The sequence below is a fragment of the Phacochoerus africanus genome, chromosome 4 (genome assembly GCF_016906955.1).
Source record: "Phacochoerus africanus isolate WHEZ1 chromosome 4, ROS_Pafr_v1, whole genome shotgun sequence".
NCBI lineage: Eukaryota > Metazoa > Chordata > Mammalia > Artiodactyla > Suidae > Phacochoerus > Phacochoerus africanus.
Genome location: NC_062547.1, coordinates 30,846,109 through 30,866,978, shown reverse-complemented (window position 1 = coordinate 30,866,978; position 20,870 = coordinate 30,846,109). Strand labels below are relative to the sequence as shown.

General features: G+C 33.9%; 1 protein-coding gene and 1 long non-coding RNA gene across 3 annotated transcripts in view; one reads left to right on the top strand and one right to left on the bottom strand.

Annotated features, from left to right (window-relative positions):
- Positions 1-221: 221 nt before the first annotated feature.
- Positions 222-13,596, bottom strand: LOC125124105 (uncharacterized). The gene is made up of 3 exons (XR_007134250.1): positions 13,522-13,596; positions 9,224-9,287; positions 222-273 (listed from the first exon to the last, which is right to left on the bottom strand). It is a non-coding gene; the product is annotated as an uncharacterized LOC125124105 (long non-coding RNA).
- Positions 13,597-13,660: 64 nt separating this feature from the next.
- DNAJC24 (DnaJ heat shock protein family (Hsp40) member C24) overlaps positions 13,661-20,870 on the top strand; it is a 61,480-nt gene continuing 54,270 nt past the window's right edge. The window contains exons 1-2 of one of the 2 annotated variants that reach the window (XM_047776087.1): positions 13,661-13,730; positions 14,534-14,677. In XM_047776087.1, the coding sequence (XP_047632043.1) occupies positions 14,567-14,677 (111 nt within the window). In that variant the 5' untranslated portion in view covers positions 13,661-13,730; positions 14,534-14,566. Of the gene's footprint in view, positions 14,027-14,533; positions 14,678-20,870 lie in introns of both variants that reach the window. The other variant, XM_047776088.1, reaches the window with a different exon arrangement.

Here is a 20,870-nt window from a genome sequence, read left to right as displayed (position 1 = left end):
AAATAATAGCAACCATGCCTTTCACTTCAAATACAAAATATAAATCTTTTATTCATGGATATTAAAAAACCATCTGCAATCAGAAATGCCAACTTTCTACATTTCCAGATTTATGTAGCTAGCATTAAGTATTTTGTGTAAATGTTCATGTTTTATATTTTCAGAAATTTGTTACGAATCAAAATATTGTCATAAAAATAAGGAAAAAGTTAAGAGACTAACTTTCAAGATTGACTCCTGAGTTTTGAAAATTCATTATTTCTGTTCTTCAATCTAATTTTTAAAACAAGGAAAAGGAAAAATGTAATTATTTTGATTTTAAAAACATACTACAGGAAAAGGTACCATTTAAGCCAGGTTGAAGTTTACATTATTTATTGCTATTTTCTTAAAAAAATATGCATTAGAATAAATATTTTTCTAAATACCAAAGTAAATACAATACATGGTTCTGGCATATTTATTTTTCTGAAAGGCACTCTGAATCTTAGACAACATAAATACTAGGCAGTGTGGTAGTTGCCATAGTAACAAGTAAATAGGAGCATAAAAGTACATGCAATTCTTCAAATATATACACTTTTTTTCATAAATATGCATATCTTACAGGTAAAAATTACTCAACCCTTGCTTTAGTCCCTCTTTTAGAGAGAGTAACACCTAAGTCTTTAGGAATAAAAGATTATCAGGTAGCAATGTAGCAGGCTCAAAAAAGTTTTTAAATGCTATATGGGAAATCTTGAGATTTTAAAATCAGTTTTCCAAAATGAAGACAGGAAAAAAACTCCTTTCATTCCATATTATTTTAACTGTCAGTTCTCTAGGTAAAGGTAAAATTGCATAAACTTCTTTTCCTCCCAAGCATGAAATTCCCTTCTACTTTGCATGAGTTTATTATTCACATATATTAAATGGAGCACTTGACCATGGAAAACTGAAAGCCCTGTTGATCACAAAGGAGCCACAAAAGTTAATATGATAACCCATGAGCTACTACTTGAATAAATGATCTGAAAATCTTCTTGGTAGTGTGCTCAGTTGGAGTTTAAGGAGATTTTTCCTTTCTCTTCTCCCTTTATTAAAATACAGTCTCTGGTTTATAGGTATCCTAGAAGACAGAAGTGTATTGATAGAGTGTTCTGAATTTTACACTTCCAGCTTAAGAGGGCTTAGCATACATTTACTAGGGCTGGAGAAAGAAGTGGTTCTATAAGCCATGATGTGAAGTTTGAAATCTACTGAAAGGTATGGTAAGTTAACCAAAACACAACAGGAAAGTTGCTCAACTATTTTGGGGAAACAAATCCTTCAAATCTGATTGCATAAATTTGTACTTCCAATTTGCTTCATTAACAACTATTACGTAACATTCTCCTAGAGAATATAAAAATTTTTAAAGAACACCTCCTAGGCAGGGTGCCAAATATGAGGTGATAAAACAGTGAGCTCTAGGACTCAGCTTGTGCTAACTCTCTGAGAGAGAAACTATACACTGTAATGGTTAAGGATTAACTCAACTAGCCTGCAAGAGGAACTTCTTCATCATGCATATGCATGATCCTGTTTACTTTTATCAAAGATAAATCAGGGTTTTTTTCCCCTGGAGAAGATAGTAAATTAACTTTAAGAAGTCCAAAGTATGAATTAAAATATTAGTCGAATATTTATGACTATCACAAAAAATAAGTTACATAGATAATGTGAATACTGCAAAAGGAAGAAAGAATATCTTTTTCTTCTTCTTCCCCCTCAATCCTTTTAAATATTTCCCTCTGCTTTCAACATTTTAAAGCGATGGGAAAATGTCCCTGGAGACTGGAAAAGGGAAAACATGCCCATCTTTAAAACAAGGGGAAATGATTTTGGTAATTAGACAGCTTAGTTTAACCTAGAAACATGCAATAACAAATTAAACAATCAATTAGTAACACCTAGAAGGGCATAAGATATTGGAAAACAACCAACACAGTATCTGAAAAGCCAAATATGCCAGATGAACTTAGTATCTTTTTCTGATAGAATGACAGGTCAGATTATCAAGTAAGAAGTGAACAGTGTAATCTATTTTAGTGTTGCAAGCCTTTTTATTCTATTCCCCAATTCAGTATAGGAGAAAATGATTTAGGAAGAAAATAATCTAAACACTGTCTTCAGTGCTAAGCCAATGGATGTTGACAAATCTCTCTTCTGAGGGCTTGATTCAGAACTGAATCAATGTCTTTACTAATAACTAGTCAGGAATCTTGGTCTCCTTTATGTTTTAGCTCCATTGTATCAAGTCTTTGGGATCTCTAAAATTAAAAAGAAAGTCTTTCCTTAGTTTTCTTTCCAATTTAGTTTACTTTCCAACTTAATGACCTTCCCTAGGGATCTTAAATGACTTGCTTCAATTAAGTGCTGCTATAGTAGTACAAGATATAAATGCACTGTATTTTCTATTATTTATTTTTTGTTTTTTAGGGCTGCATCGGTGGCATATGGAGGTTCCCAGGCTAGGAGCTGAATCAGACCTGCAGCTGCTGGCCTATACCACAGCAAAAGCAACACGGGATTTGAGCTGCATCTGCAATCTACACCAGAGCTCACGGCAACCCCAGATCCTTAACCTACTGAGCAAGACCAGGGATTAAACCCACATCCTCATGGATACTAGTCAGGTTCATTACTGCTGAGCCATAACAGGAACTCCCATAAACCCATTTTAGGTAGAAATTTTGAGAGGGAAATGAGGGATGCTTGGCGAATGATCTTCTATGACTACAGCGAATGACATGTAACAGAGAGGTGTTTAAATATAAATAAGAACACTCAAATCTTGAAGAGTGTGAAGAATAGCTCTTATTTGTTTAGAAAAGGAAGACACTGTAGAGGAGATCAACTGTATGGAGTCAAGAGATGAACCCGGTTTTCAAGGACAGAAGTCTCTGTGCTATGACAACAACTGTCCAAGTACACAAGGATGTTAGAAGCACAACTATGGAGGAAAGAGGTTCTAGCTGGGAAGGAAGTCAAACCTTGGTCTGTACTGGAGAATCAGACAAAAGTCAATGCTATGTTGAACTGAGTAGCTTAAAGGACCAGGATAAGTGTCAGTCCTCATTATATAATTAACATGCCCATTTCCCAAACTTCTGTACTAATTAAAATAATAATTTATATACCTTAGAAAGAAAAAAAATGTGTTACTGAATTGTTTGTTCTATCTTAACTATCTTTCTTAGCCTAACTGCTGTAGAAACAATCAACTGGAGATGTTTCCAAGCTAGAGAGGGCATTGCTTGTACCAGGGAATCAAGGAGGAAATGAGGGCAATTAATGCTTCTAATTTTTCTCCCTTCCAGTCTTTCAACACAAGGCAGTCACATCTTTTCTTCCACTCTTACTCTAGGGTATTTCAGAATGGAGTTGCCTACATTAAGTTTTATAAAATACAACTTTAACTTTATAACTAAAAAATAGTAAAAACAAAGGTAGAATATTTATATTTACCAAACCAAGACTATCATCAATAATTTACTTAGTTTAATAACTGAGAAAAAAATAGAATAAAGAAAACAGAACTGTGGATTTGGAGACATGAAGGCAGTGTATTCTAATGGAAAGACTCCTGAAACTAGACCAAGAAGTTCTAGAGTTCTGACATTAATTTGGGGTCAGATCTTAGGTAAATCCTAAACTTTATTAGGTTCAATTTCTCTAAAAAAAAAAAAAAAGGCTGGGAAAAATGATACAATGGGAGAAAAGGCTGGGAAAAATGATACAATGGGAGAAAAAGGCTGGGAAAAATGATACAATGGGCGAACTGTAAAGTTCTGTCTCTAAAATTTTAGCCACATAAATAGAAGAGCTTTAGTGTGACGGAAAATTCAAAAAATGTGGAGTCAGCTTTCTTGAGTTTGAATCTTGCCTCTGTCCCTTCCCAGTCTTATTTCCTTATCTATACAACAATAGTATCTGCCCAATCTATTTTATAGAATTGTTATATAAATGAGAAAATACATAATGTGTGAAAGTGCTTGTTAATTATAAAAGTCCTCATTTTTGTATTTAGTTCTGCATCCTGCATTGTCTCAGAAAGAAATTTTAGACATGGTAGAATGTGCTCTAAGACTCCTTGTTACCAGAGAAGATGCAGCTATTTAGAATTTACAATTTAGGAGTGTTTGTTTCCTCAGCTGTTGGTTTGCTAACAGTGCCATTGTTGGAGAGCCCAGATTTCTAGGAACTCAGGTACGGGCAGCTATCCTCTGTCACAGCAAAAATACATAAGATTTCCAAACCAATTCCTCTAAAGGAAAAAGTGGGAACTTTAGCCATAAGTCAAGTAACTATGTTGGTTGGTAATATGTTAGAAATGCAAATGGGGGAGGGGGGTTGTGCTATACAAAGGATCAACTAAAAGTGTGGACTAAGACAATATAAAGAGTATAGCAGCAAGGCATTGAGGGCACCAGGCATCACCATTCTGATTTTGTAAAATGTGTTAGTTGGACCTGCTCTGTAGATGAAGGAGGTCTTTGTGAAACAAAATCTTGGGAGGGTATTGGACATAAAAAATATGTAATTGTAAAGCTTAGCCAGTAAAAAAAGTAAAAATATTTTTAAATTAGGTTACTAAACACTAGGGGCTTGACCCTTTTTATTGAAAATTTACTTTTATCGTTATATCTGACTTTTCCCTGAGGAAATATGAATATCAGATGGCTCTCCTCAACTTAACAGGATACAAAAAGCTCATTTGTGAAGGCCTGGTAGTTTTAGTTTTAATATATATATATAATTGAATATAAAAGAAGGAAAATGATTTTTTTAAGAAACATGCAAAAAATCCATTTTTATTGATTTATAATCATATTACAAGACTGATTATGACTTCATAAATAAAGATAGATCCAGGATGGCATGCTTTTCTGAGAGATGGTATGCCACAGAACAATCCACAGCAAAAAGGTCCAAAGACAGTAGTGAAGCAAGGCATGGCCTAATTAGTGTAGTGAAATTCAACTCAATTAAGTATTGATTACCAGCTAATACCTATAATTAGAGAGATATCCAAATATAAACTAACAGACTTTGGTAAAATTGATCCAAATACATTTCTAATCATTTCAAATGCTTTAAGCTTGCCAATTCTCCCTGTAGAGAAGTCTATTATCTAGTTTCCTGACCAACCTTTGCAACACTTGCAAGGCTGGGAACCAAGTAACAATAGCACTTGAATCCTGATGACAGGCTTAGCCTCATCTATTTGAAACAAGAAGCTGGGGAAACAGGATATATAGTGGACTAAGACAAAAAGAACTGCTACCAAGTTCACAGAAAAATCTTTTATATCTGGTAACACTTTCTTCACTTAGTTCTTCTTTTATAGGATTATCTTACTTTAACCTATAACTAATATAAGACATTTCTAAGTACATCTTCCTCTGCAATGACATATCTGAATATCATATATATCTACATCAACAAAATTAACTTTCTAAATTAGATTTTTAAAATTTGGAACTTGAATATATATATATATATATACGTATTTCTCTTGTACTGAAATAAGGGAAGTCATTTAAGTTACCCCAAATATAGGTAGAAACTAAAAATAATTAATTTAATATTCATACAGACTAACACCGCAGATCGGGATTTACACTATAAAGATTAAAAAAGTTATACAGTCTTTCAAATTAATATATCTGACTGTCTTTCTCTAATGCTCCCTTTTCACCTGCAGCACATCAGACAAGGTAATAATTTATGATAATCATATGAAAATATACAATTAATATTCATCACCTCTCATTCCTCATCACTTTAGATGATCAGTAATGCAGAGTGAAAATGCTGTCAGATTTCTAATTGCTTTGTAATGGGCTTGAAACAGGGAAATCATTAAAGGCAAACAATCTGTCATTTGTCTGTTACTTTAACTATCTATCACACAAAAAAACTCATTAAAGAAATTGCTAATGAGCTACAAAAGACTATATTCATGGTGCTTCCAGAGTAGGTTAAAAAGTAATACTATGGATTGCTTAAAATATTTTTAAAATATGGTATTTTTGTGGAAATTAATCAGAAAACATCTATTCTTCAGTATACTTTTTAAGCTGTGTGGTTTCATTATTTTGGCATCTAATCCATCATTGTAGAAATCCCTTTAGCATGTAAGAATTGTTTTTCATCTGTCTCTAAATAATTAAACTGAATGGTTGCAAGAAGCTGAAATGCTAAATATGTTTATTACTAGAAAACTGACACAGTCATAAAAAATACTGCCATAGTAACCCTGATGCTAAGGGAAGAGCATATTTTAAAATTTGATTTTTACCCTCATATCACTGTGGATTTGAACTGTTGACTGTTTCACTCATCTTAAATGATGTTATCATTACACAAAAATTATATTCACCTATTGAAATTAAGATAATAACACTAAACTCTGCATAATAACATTATTTTGAAAAAGTTAAAGATATTAACCAACACTAAAATGTTTCATAATATTATTTCAAATAGTTTTGGAGTGGAAAAAAATCATTTCTTTAAATGAGCACACCAAATCTTGCATGTCTTGACTAATGCTATCTTTCTTATATGAGGTATTAAGTTAAAAAAAAAATCATTGATAATGACACTAATCTAATTTTAAAAAAAAACTGGAAATGTTGTGTTGATGGAGTTCAGTTGCATTTTATTTTAGAAAAAAATATGAGAGTAACAAACATAACAGTGTTACCAATTATGTTTTTCATTTTGCTCACGATCAATTAAATCATGAATGTATTTCTTATAGCAAAACATACGAATTTTAATAAAATCAAACTTCTCTTAAGTACGTAGATCTATTCAGATCTATTGGAATATGCCCCAATTTAAAAACCTAAGTGCAGTGGCATGTTTAGCCAGGTGCCATAGTTGGTACACAGGAGTGAATTCCAAGCTGACTTCAAAAGGTTCCATAACACTCTAGAAACATCTTCATTATACTCTCTAATTGACTTAAACAGACTTTGTATCAACTGTTTAACACATTTTTACCCACAAATTAACACCCTTTGATCATTCAAATTAACCTTTCTTCTGTGAGTCAATTACATGACAAAAATAAAATAAACTTTAAAAATTCAGTTTAAAAAACAAAAATGGAGAAGAGAGGAATCTTTTAAAAACAGAGCATATATATCCATCACTGCAAATTTTGAAGAGATCATTGCAAAATTTCAAATTTCAAAATAAATGGAAACTTTACCGAAAAAGCCAGGGTGAGTGGTCATCAGACAAAGATAAATGCATAAAAAGTGAATGGGGATATAAGAAGTTGGTTATTTATTATGATTATTAAAGAGAAACAAGATGGATTATATATAGTATCTTTAATAGGTTCATTGAATATTAAATATCAGATGTGAAGAAGCAAGGAAGATATGAATAAAAATTCCAGGTAAGATAAAGATTTGCAAAGACTATGGTCAATTAATCTATGACAACGGAGACAAGTATATAAAGTGGAGAAAAGACAGTCTCTTCAATGAGTGGTGCTGAGAAAACTGGACAGCTACATATAAAATAATGAAATTAGAACATTCTCTAATACCATACACAAAAATAAACTCAAAATGAACTAAAGACCTAAATGTAAAGTCAGATACCATAAAACTCCTAGAGGAAAATACAAGCAGAACACTCTTTGACATAAATCACAGCAATATCTTTTCAGATCCATCTCCTAAAGTGATGGAAATAAAAACGAAAATAAGCAAATGGCAAATAATTAAACTTAAAAACTTTTGCATAGCTAAGAAAACCAAACCTATACAAAACAAAACCTATAGAATGGGAGCAAATATTTGCAAATGATGTGACTGATAAAGGGTTAATCTCCAAAGTCTACAAACAACTCATACAGCTCAATATTAAAAAAATAAAATAAACAACCAATAAGAAAATGGGCAAATGATCTAAACAGGCATTTCTCCAAAGGAGGTACACAGATGGCCAAAAGGCATATGAAAAGATGCTCAATATTGCTAATTAGCAAAATACAAATCAAGCAACAATGATGTATCACCTCACACTGGTCAGAATGACCATCATCAAAAAGTCTACAAACAATGCTATATAAGGTATGGAGAAAAAGGAACCCTCCCTACACAGTTGGTGGGAATATAAATTCGTACAGTCACTGTGGAGAAGAGTATGGAGGTTCCCTAAAAAAAACTAAAAACAGAACTACCATATGATCCAGCAATCCCACTCTGAGGCATATATCTGGAAAAAAAATCATAATTTGAAAAGGTACATGCACCCCAGTGTTCATAGCAGCACTATTCACAATAACCAAGGCACAGAAGCAACCAAAATGTCCATCAACGGACAGTGGAATATCACTCAGCTATAAAAAAAAGAATGGGAGTTCCCGTCGTGGCGCAGTGGTTAACGAATCCGAATAGGAACCATGAGGTTGCGGGTTCGGTCCCTGCCCTTGCTCAGTGGGTTAACAATCCGGCGTTGCCATGAGCTGTGGTGTAGGTTGCAGATGCGGCTCGGATCCCGCGTTGCTGTGACTCTGGCGTAGGCCGGTGGCTACAGCTCCAATTAGACCCCTAGCCTGGGAACCTCCATATGCCGCAGGAGCGGCCCAAGAAATAGCAACAGCAACAACAACAACAAAAGACAAAAAAAAAAAGAATGAAATAATGCCATTTGCAGCAACATGGATGGACCTAGGGATTAACATACTAAGTGAAGTAGATGAGACAGAGAGAGCCAAATATAATATTGCTTCTATGTGGAATATAAAATAAAGAGATACAAATAAACTTATATATACAACAGAAACAGACCCACAGGCATAGATTACAAACTTATGGTTGCTGAAGAGGAAAGAGGGGAAGGATAAATTAGGACTTTGGGATTAACATATACACATTACTATATATAAAATAGATAACCAACAAGGACCTACTGTACAGTATGGGGAACTCTACTCAATGTTCTATAATGACTTATAGGAAAGGAATCTGAAAAGAGAATGGATATGTATAAAATGAATCACTTTGCTGTACACATGACACTAACACAACACTGTAAATCAACTATACTTCAATAAAGAAGAGAGAAAGACCTTTAAGTCTGAAACAAGCTTGAAAGAACATAGACACAACTGAAGTTAAACACACAAGAAAAAACACAGCAAAAGGTGTGGTTAACACTGAAAAGTACTTACCTCTTTGTCTCCCCTGCTTAGTGCACTGCCTTGCTTAAACTCAATGAATGGTCACTGATGATTACTGTGAAAGACAAAAGGAGAATAAATAGACCAGCAGAGGGAATATATGCAAAAATGAAGAATCACTTCTAAAAGACATAGTAGGATTGTTCATTACAGCTAATTCTCAATACTGTTTAAAGCTTTACGATAACAGGCCAAAAAAAGGAAACAAGGAAGTTTCTCTAGCCATTCCTCTCCCCTGTCAAAAGCATTATTTAAAATAGAACACTTCCACACATCTTCCTGGAATAGCCTCATTCTGATTCAAGGATTTTAATCATTTGAGTAATCTGCCTTATTCTACTTGCATAAATATAAGTTATCAAAGGTCGCAGCACCTTATTTCCTCTGGCACAGCACTTAACACAGTTATCTCAGTTGCTTGTCTGGCTATACAGATAACCTTTATGATTTTGAGATGGCTATAGCCAACTCTGTCTTGTGTCTCTTGTAACAGAGGCTGGGACAACTAGTAGACAGTAAACATTTGTGGACAGAATGAATAAGTGAATGAAGGCTGTATTTGTACTATGTTACTTTTTTTTTAATCTTATCACTAGCTAAGAGATTCTAAGTTGCTCTGGGGCAATCATCTAATTTCAGAACATAACCATAATGCTCTGTGGTACTTAAAAACAAATACAGCTTAGTTCACTGGTATGAACAGCCAAAAACCCTAAAAATTCAGAGATAGGTAAGATCAAGGAAATTAAAGAAGAGTTTGTGATGAAACCAGTGAAAAGAGCCAAGTAAATGTAATCCTGAGATAAGAAATAATCAGCAGAAGTATATACTGTATATACTGCAAATATCCATCAATAAGAAGCACAATTTACTAATATGAACTTAAGGTAAGAATTTATTAATGTGTGGTGGACATTAGTAAGTTTATGAGCAGGCAAGTACTAAAGTGATAAATTGAATAAGAATGTGATTTTTTTGCTATCATTACAACCAAGAGTCTCAAACCTCTGCAATATCTATATATCTCTATCTCTATCTACACCCATATCTAACTCTAGATATAACATCTGATGAAGCATCTTGAAATCAAATATTTAACGTATGCCTACTTTGCTTATGTAGATGCTGATGTCACAGGAAATAAGAGGTTTTAGCCCATCCTTTTAATTTACCTGGCAAACTACAGTTCAACAAACATTTGGGTTTGGTCTTATTTTTCCAATTTAATAGTATGTGGCTTTCTTTTGCTCTGTTTAGAAATTCCTAAAATACTGTTATGAATTCTTAATGTTCTAATACATCAAAACTGAGCAACAAATATTTCATTATTAATAACAACAATAATAGCTAATCTTTACTGAGTATTTACTACTTTCAGACACCACTATCTCATTTAATCTTCACAACAAACCTATGAAGGAGATACTATTATTTTCTCCATTTTACAGAATAAGAAACCAAGACACAGAGATTAAAGTGTTCATATAACCAGCACAAGACAGAACCTGGATACAAATCTATGCAGTCTGACTCCAGAGTTCATGCTCTTAACCATTATGTTAACACAGTACACATTTCTGCTACAAAATGGATAAATTACCTCCTTAAAATAAAATAGAAAGAAACCTATTATGGACACATCATTAGAATATATCATTAGAACTCCAGAGAACATAGCCATAAAGCTGGTGCTTAGTTTCTCTAAGAGGTGTTTCTGCCCTCAGAGAGTTTATCTTACAGTTTATATTAGAACATATATCTAAAGTGTAATAATACCCTATGAGTACAAATGGGGAGTAAACCCAGGACTGCTATGAAAGTCCAGAGGAGGAAGTGATTTCTAAGGATGGGTTGTCATAGAAGGCTTGATGGAAGAAAACAGGTCTTAAAGGAGGAATAAAACAGATAGGAGGAAGAAAAAGCTATGGTGTTGCATGCAAAAGGAACCATCTGAACAAAATTATGGATTAAGTAACAAAATATTCAATTGTTTAAAAGTTTCATGTATGAATAGGTGATGAGGCTGGAAAACCAGGATCATATTGGGGAGGTAATTGAACACCAGGTTAAGGAGGGAGGACTTTATCCTATAGACCTGCTCTGTTCAATAGTCACCAGTTAGACAGAGCTAGTGAGTACTTGAAATGTGGCTAGTCCAAATTGAAGTGGGCTGTACAGGTAAAATACACACCAGCTTTTGAAGACTCAGTATGAAAAAAGAATGTAAAATATCTCTTTAATTATTTTATATCAATTACATTTTGAAATAATCATACTGGGTTAAATAAATATATTATTAAAATTCATTTCATCTGTCTCTTTTTACTTCCTAACGTGGCAATGGGAAATTTAAAATCACACGTGGTTTGCATTTGTGGCTTACATAGTATTTCTATTGGACTGTACTGCCCTAGAATCTGAAAAAAAAAATGAAGGAAAGTTAATGAGAAAGTATTCATGTAAAAAATGTTTAAAGAAGTTTATTCTAATATAAATAAACAGATACATTGAGGTTGTAAGACAGCTGATCTGTGTTTCAATAATCTAATGGCAGGGAAAAACAAAACCATAGTAGTGGAGAATTGGAACTGCTATAGTTCAAAAGATATTTAAGAGACAGAAAAACAAAATGAAATGTGTAGACTTTGGATCCTGATTCAAGCAAACTAACCATAAAAAGACATTTCTGAGACAACTATGGAAATATAATAAGGACTAGATATTGAACAACATCAATGAATTATTGATCATTTTGGTGGAATAATGATATGATGGAGAGGAAAGAAAAAGTTGCAAAAATATGCTTTGGGATGCAAACCAAAGTATGTTGATATGAAGTGACAAAACACTTGGGATCTTCTGGGGACAAAAAAAAAGTTGTAATTCTCTCTAATCCAAATAAATAAAAAATACAAGTATTAAAAAAGTAAATTGAGAAAACTAAGTTACTCTGATTAGGTTTTTAGAATTCTGTTCAAAAAAGGGAATAAAAGACATAACGTGATGCCTTAATAGAATTATAAATCAAAATAAGGTGCTCTTGCTGTAAAAATTAGATGACCTGAATACAACGAAGAAGGAACCTGCAGTGGAAAAGGGAAGTTTAAGGGCTAGAAGAATTCAAGAGGTACCATTCTGATAGCACTGTATAAGAAGGTTTTCAGAATAACAATTCTGTCATTTTAGGTATCCTTAGGGCCACAAAGAAGTTATGTTGGAACCAGGACTGAACACCAGATTCTCTGATTTAGTTTAACGCTGTCTGCTTTTAAATATCCTATGTTTAAAACCCAATGGAGAACCTAATTTAAACTTTTCCCTTGAGATTTTTACACTTTCCTATATCACTCAGTTTTTCTTTTATAGTTTATAATATCATTCAATAACTGACCATATCAAAATATCTTATTTATGTGCTTAGGGTTTGTCTTTGCAGCTTCTCAAAATGAGATTTGGTAGAAGAAAGGTAAAAAAGATAAAGGAAAGCAAATCTAAGCAGTAACAAAACTACCTCAACATCTCCAAGTGAAAATTATATCATGCTGCCAAGCAATAAAATGCATTTTTTTCACCTCCAGGCACAATGCAAACAAGGTTGGTCAATACTAGGTAAGCGGAACAGAGATTTGATAATAAAAGGTAACAACAGAACGAATGAACCAAGAGAGAAGTAAAAACTAACAACAGCAACCAAAAAACTTAACAGTGCCCACTGGAGTGCCCAGCAACTGCCTCAAAGAGAGAGTATTATTCTGCTTTTTCCGTAAGCTTTAAAGATAGCATAGCTGCCCTGGGAATAGGTAGACTTGCTGAGTGTAAAAGGACTTTTAAAATTTCTCATTTTTTAAGTCGGTTGCTAAGATCCAAAAAAACAATAATAATTACGTTGAACATCTTTTCCAGAAGAAAAAAAATACTGAAACTGAATAAGAAAAACGTTACTCAGCATAGGTTTTAGCTCCCTTCATTTTGGAATGAGAACATTAGAAGGCACGTGTGGGGACAAAAGGGAGTCAGAGCTCCTCAGCGTTCTCTTCATCCCCACCCCCCACCCCAGCATCCCCACCCCCACCCCATCCCATCCCCAGCCACGGTACTACGTTCGCCAACCACAAAAGGACTGGGAGCAGCGCTGGGTAGGGTAAGCGGAGGAAGCTTTGGGGAAGGCGGCGAAAGCCTGGTGGCGGGGGGTGCTCTCTGAGGAAGAGGAGAGAAGCGACAGTCGGGAAGCCAGGACAGGAGTAAGTTAGAAAAAGAAGGATGCTTTTTTCCACAGCTCGGGCACTTACTGATGACAAACGCCCTGGAAAATGCCTTTGGGTTACCATAGCGACCGCGTCCGGAGGGCGGAGCTGCGCTTCCGATCGGAGCCTCAGCCTGGGCGGCTCGACTAGAAACGTGATCACGTCGGGGCAGTGACTTCCGGCGGAAGCAGAAGCCGGTTCCGTGGTTAGAGAGACAGCCGTAGCAGTGGGCTTTAATGGCTCTGCTAAGTTTGGTAAGTTTGCTAACAGGCGAATCCAGGGTAGGGTGCTGACCTGTGGAGGCCGAGGATTTCCGAGTCCCAGTTTTAGGAAACCCGGATGTCTCGTTGAACTCATTGCTGCGGGAAGAGGTTGCCTGATTCTGGGGCTTCTGGCGGGCTGTGTTTCGGGAGGCTGGAGGGCTGCGGTATCCTTCAGTGAACAGCTTCAGGCGCTCTTTGCGTGGTCTGAGCGCGTCTCCTCTGCCCGAGAGACTGTTGCTCTCTACCTGCCGCTGCTGACGAGCTATTTCACCTGTTATTCTTTTAAGGTAATCTGGAAGAAAAGAGGTGAACTGGAAAAATTAGGAGGGAATGCTCCCAGATTCATGTTAATTCTTTGGTGTTTTGTTTTGCTTTTAAGAAATATTTACTCATTTTGTAAACATTAATTAAACTCTAGTGTGTTTGCTGAGCACTTACTGTGTGTCGCTTTTACCAAGAAACTAGCAGAAATACTAGCAGTCATGCTAGCAGTCATCCACTGCTCCGGATCATTATCGAATTTTTTTTTCTTTCTCTGTTTTTTTTTTTGCTTTTGTATATTCATTAATTTAAGATGTAAGCGTAAATCATGAAACATCTAATAGGTTTTCCACACTTATCTGTATACTTACCCATGGAATTCTTAGCACGTTTTAAAATGAAAAGATACGCTTCTTCAGGTTTGCACTGTAATCATGATTTACTCAAATATGGAAGAACTTAGAAAAACGGTTCCTTGTTATTTCTTAGATACACGCAAATCGTAATGAATTGTCATCAATTTTTCTATTCAGCTGATCTGAGAAGGCTCATTTCTTGTTGGATGGATGATGGCATTTGAGCAGATACCAAGAAAGGATTGGTACAGCATTCTAGGGGCAGACCCATCTGCAAGTGTGTCAGACCTAAAACAAAAGTATCAAAAACTCATATTAATGGTAAGTCGTTTTCTTTCAGATTCTAAATCATTGGGGGCCAGGGGATCCGTTTTTTTAGGTGACCAGAAATTTAGGTTTCCATAAAATGAATAAATGATACCAAAGCAGGAATCAGAGGGAGTTCCTGTTGTGGCTCAGCGGTAAGCAATCCGACTAGTATTCATGAGGATGCCCTTTCAATCCCTGGCCTTGCACAGTGGGTTAAGGATCCGTCGTTGTGAGCAGTGGTGTAGGTCAAAGATGCTGCTCAGATCTGGCATTGCTGTGGCTGTAGTGTAGGCCGGCCTCTGCAACTCTAATTTGACCCCTAGCCTGGGAATTTTCCATATGCCACTAAGTGTGCTCTAAAAAGAAAAAAAAAAAAAAAAAAAAAGATTGATCAGAGTATCAGTTTGATTAGTTGAAACTTTCAGTGAAAGAAAAAAAGTTGATTTGAGATGGGCTAGCATGATGGTTTGGACCAGATCTGAGTCATGCTGATTGAGTCATCCTGATTCCACCACTAACTTCCTTGAGAAATTGGACAAGTTATTTTCTCCTGTATGTTCCTCAAGAAGGATTAAATGAAATAATCTTTGTAAAATTCCTTGAAATGTGCCATGTAATAGTCAACATTAGAATCCCATAGACCCTAGCTAACAGTGGCTATTAACGCACTTGAAACTTGGCTAGTCCAGAATGAGATGCACTGTTAGTGAAAACACACATTGGAATTTGAAGACTTAGTACCAAAAAATAATATATAATAATCAAAAATTTTTATGTTGATTCAATATTGAAATGATAATATTCTGGACATGTTATTTTGGATATATATTTCAGAATATATTACATTTTGCTTATTTTATATATATTATTTCCATATTTTTACAAATACAATAAGTATTATCAAAATTGATTTCATCTGCTTTTTATTTTAATGTTGCATATGTGGCTTGCATTTATAGTTTGCATTGTATTTTTATTGAAAAATACTGATTTAGGTCAAACACTCTTTTCCACTCGACTCCATTCTTTTGTGAAATGAGTTGTGATATTTATAAATAGATAATATCTTTCCCAACTATCATATTAATTTTTTTCAATCTATATTCTGAGATTTCTTAAGCAATGTCAGTAACTATAATGGTGTCTGGTTAACTCAGTTTATGAAAAAAGTGGAAGAGTATTACTTATATAACATCAGTTCTTTCTCTAGTTTTTATCAAATCTATGAGATTTTGTCATAGCTTACTATTTATTGTGAGAGACACTGTTTAAATGTTATTATCCCTGCTTTAGGTAGTAGTTGAGCTAAATGATGTTAAAGTTTCTTTTGTCTCAAAATGTTTAAGATTTCTGTCAGTAAAATCAAGTAGACTTTTGAAAAATTTCTTCATCCTTGTGCCTTATTTAACGTGGATATGAGGCTGGAGAGGTAGGTCTAGATCATGTGGGCAGGGCCTTGTAGCCATGTTGGCATTCTTTCGACAAGAAGAAGCCCTCTGCACTTAATGTGGAAACATCTGTCAAACATCAAACAAAATGAATGAACCATTTTTCATACTCTCTAGTAATGTATCAGAGTTCTAGTTGCTCTACATCTTCACCAACATTTGATGCTATTACTCTCTTTCAATTAATCTGTTAAGGGTTTTTCAGTTTTGCCACCACTGACATTTGGGGCAGGATAATTCTTTACGTGGGGCTCTCCTGTTGATTGTATGATGTTTAGCAGCATGCTAGATGCTAGTACCAGCTAAGAATGTTTCCTGGTTGTAAAAACTTGGAAATCTCCCTATCTCATTGAGAACCACTGTGTTTAATGTGATTTTAGCCATTTGTATAATTGTCTTTTGTGACGTCTCTTTTAAAAATTAAATATATTCTTGATCTTGTGCATATATTATATATGTTTTCTCCTAGACTATCACTTGTCAGCTCAGTTTCTTAATGGTAATATTTGATGAGAAGATTTTTGTTTTGGTGGAATGTAATTTATCAAAATTTTGTTTTATGGTTAGTGTTTTCTTCTATAAGATTTATAGTTTGCCTTTACCTTTAGACATATGATTTTTGTGTATGGTGTGATATAGGAAGTTACGTTTTTCCCTTGGTGTGGCTGTCCAGTTGTTCATCATTGCCTGAAAAGATTTTCTTCTCTCTGTTGGATTGTCTTGGCAAGATGGGTCTATTTCTAGACTCTATTCTGTTTGATATATTTATCCTTTACTAATACCTCAGTCTTGATTACTGTAGGTTTATAGTCAGTTTTAAAGTCACGTAAAGTTAAGTTCTCTAATTTTATTCTTCTTTTCAAATTTATTTTGCAAAGAATATTTGTATTTCTATATTCTGCTTAAATATAGAAATAGAAATTTAAAATCAGCTTGTAAATTTCTACTAAAAAAAAATCCCGCTAGCATTTTAATTTTGACTGTGTTGAATATATATCCATTTTAGCAGTCTGGACATTTAACAATATTGAGTCCTCTAATTCATTAATATATCCTCTCTATTACTTGTCATCTTTGGTTTCTCAGAAATATTTTAGAACTTTCAGTACAATATTACAGTCTATCTTTGGATTTATTTCTGGGTTTTTTTTTCTGATTTTTTGGTTCATTGTAAATGTTTTTTCTTTTTATTTCATTTTTCAGCTACTCATTGGTAATGTATAGAACTCTAGTTCATTTTTATATACTGATCTCATATCCCACAGTCTTGGTAATTTGTTTTCAGTTGTCCCACGGCTGTTTTTGTAGATTCCTTAGAATTTTCTACCAACATAATTATGCCATTTACAAATAAAGGGAGTTAATTCTTTGAATCTGAATGCCTTTTGTTTTTCTTGCCTTGATGCACTAGTTATATGTTTATATTACAGTGTTCAGTTGAAGTGGTGAGAGGAAATTTCTTTGTCTTGTCCCTGATTTGGGGGGAGGGCTTCAGTATTTTACTATTAAATAAAATGTTAGCTGTGTTTTTTAAGATACTTTTTATCAGATTGGGGAAGTTCTTCCTGTTCCTAGCTTCTGAGAGTATTTATCACAAATGGGTATTGAACTTTGTTAGGTTTTTTTTTTAAACATATATTGAAGCTTTTATATATTAATTTTTCTTCTTTAATCTGTTAATGTACTGAATTATATTGACTTTTCTTGTGTTAAGCTTATTTTGCATTCCTAGGACAAATCACACTTGTTTATGAAGTATTGTAGTTTTTTTATATATTGCAAGATGGTAGTTGCTGTTAATTTGTTAAGGATTTTTATGTCTAGGTTCATGGTATATACTGGTGTAACTTTATTTTCTCCTATATGTGTCTAAATTTAGTATCATGGTTATGCGGACTCCATAAAATAATTGGGAAATGATTCCATTTTCTCTCTTTTCTGCAAAAGTTTGTGTAAGATTGCTTATTTAAATGTTTAATAGAATTTACTAGGAAAGTCATCTGGGCCTGAAGTTTTCTTTGTGGAAAGTTTTGCAATTATGAATTTAACTACTTTCAGAGGCCGTAGGGCTATTAAGATGTTCTAATTCCTGATTGGTCAACATAGGTGAATTATATTTTTCAGGACTCTGTCTATTTCATTTAAGAAGTCTAATTTATTGTTGTAATGTTCATACTATCTTCTTATTACCCTTTTATTACTGTAACATATATATTTATATTTTCCATTTTATTCTTTATGTTGATAAATTAGTGTTTTCTATTTATTTTTCCCTGATGAATCTTGCTAGAACTTTAACCATTTTTTTAATCTTTGCCAAGAACAACTTTAACTTTATTAATGTTTTTATATTGTTTTTCACTTCTTTTCCTTTGAATTCTGCTTTTAATTTTATATTCTTTCTTCTACTTACTTGTTTTTTATTTTCTTAGCTTATTAATGTAGAAACATGCATCATTAATTGTACCCCGTCTTCTTTTTTTACACAGTCACTTAAAGCTGTAAGTTTCTGTCTAAGCCTGGAGCACTGCTTCAGCTGCATTCCACAAATTTTGATATTAGTATTTTTTTTTCTCTTTAGGTTAATATATATATTTTTGTTATTCAGTTTGAACTATTTTAAAGTTTCTCCTGTAATACTTTTCTTTAACCTGTGGGTTACTAGGAAGTACACTGTTTGATTTCTAAATATTGGAAAATATTCAGATCTTTCTTTTCTTTTCTTCCTTTTTTTGGGGGTAGGGGGCTGTACCTACAACATATGGAAATTCTCAGGCTAGGGCCTGAATAGTAGCTGCAGCTGCTGGCCTACGGCACAGCCACAGCAACACAGAATCTGAGCCATGTCTGCAATGTACACCACAGCTCATGCAGCACTGGATCCTTAACTCACTGAGCAAGACCAGGGTTCAAACCTGCATCCTCATGGATACTAGTTGGGTTTGTAAACCCACTGAGCTGCAAGGGGAACTCCCTCAGATCTTTCTATTATAGGTTTCTAAATTAATTTATCTGCTCATAAATGCATTATGGAAATTCTTTTTTTTCCTTTTTTTATTATTATTTTTTTCTGAAATTTTGTTTTTATTTTTTACAGAATAAAATACATACATTTAAACACAATTACATCCACACAGATTATTATATCATGGATCTTAAGAAACAGATTAAGTGACTCCCTCTGGAGAAGTGGAATGGAAAATATGCTGAGACAAATAGGAAATTTATTTATCCCATTTTGTATGGCTTTCATCCTTGCTATTTAGTATTATCTATTAAATTTCAATTTTTCTTTAAAAATTAGCATTATATTAAAATCATTATATTATGCAACTAAAATTTATAAAGAAAGCCTTATATACCATTAAATATTTTATATAGCATAATAAAAAGAATAACTTAACTGGTAAGAATAACAAAAATAATATACCCTCTGAAAATAAGTAAAATATAAAATGCATAAATTGGTTAAAAAACAGTGTAACTATATAAATATGTCCTCACAATTTGTTACATCTTATTGTTTCTTCAATATAGGCATTACACCATTCTAGGTGATGTGATAAACAAGACATTATAGACCTTACATTGTACCATGGAGAGAAATGGTTATTAATAATACAATTGTAGAACTGTATTATTTAATTGTACAGTTGTATTATTTAATTATAATTATCATAAATTCTTTGATGGAGAGGAAATCAGGATCAGATCTGAGGAGACTTCAACATTCCAAGAATGATGTCAAATGACCCCGTTTATGGTGGATTATGCGCTTATTTACTGAGATATATTTCTTCTCCAGAGATTCCTTGTTTGCGTATCAATTGTAGATTTTTGGTATGATGTAAGAGTCTATATGTATATGAGATTGCTTTAAGTTGTTGTTCTCTTAATTGCAAGTTCATCCCCAGTGTCCTGCATTTGTACCCACCTCTTCTCATGATTTCGGATTTTGGTGGTATAATTGTGCATGGATGATTTCATATCTTTACTGTATATATACCTTTACTGGTGAGCTTTATCATTTGTGGAATTTTTGTTTCCTGTTGCTGTCTTGTCTTTTCTGCTTAGAGAATATCCTTTAGTATTTGTTGTAAGGCTGGTTTAGTATTGCTGAATTCTCTCAACTTTTGCTTATCTGTTAAGGTTTTGATTTCTCCTTCAAATCTGAATGAGAGCCTTGCTGGGTAGAGTCATCTTGGTTGGAGGTTTTTTCCTTTCATCATGTTGAGTATATCATGCCACTCCCTTCTGGCCTGCAGAGTTTCTGCTGAAAAATCTGCTGATAACCTTATTGGGGTTCCTTGTATGTTACTTGTTTCTTTTCCCTAGCTGCTTTCAAGATTTTCTCTTTGTCTTTAATTTTGGTCATTTTGATTAATATGTGTCTTGATGTATTCCTCCTTGGGTTTATTTTATATGGTACTTGTTATGCTTCCTGGATTTGAGTGAGTGGTTCCTTTCCCATGTGAGGGAAGTTTTCAGCTATTATCTCTTGGAATATTTTTTCTGTCCCCTTCTCTCTCTCTTCTCCTTCTGGCACCTCTGTAATACGGATGTTGGTGTGTTTCATGTTGTCCCAGAGTTCCTTGAGACTCTCTTCAATTGTTTTCAATCTTTTTTCTCTTTTCTGTTCTGCATCCGTAATTTCCACTAATCTGTCCTCCACCTCGCTTATTCGTTCTTCTGCCTCCTGTATTCTGCTGTTAGCTGCTTCTAGTGAGTTTTTTATTTCAGTTATTATATTTTGCATC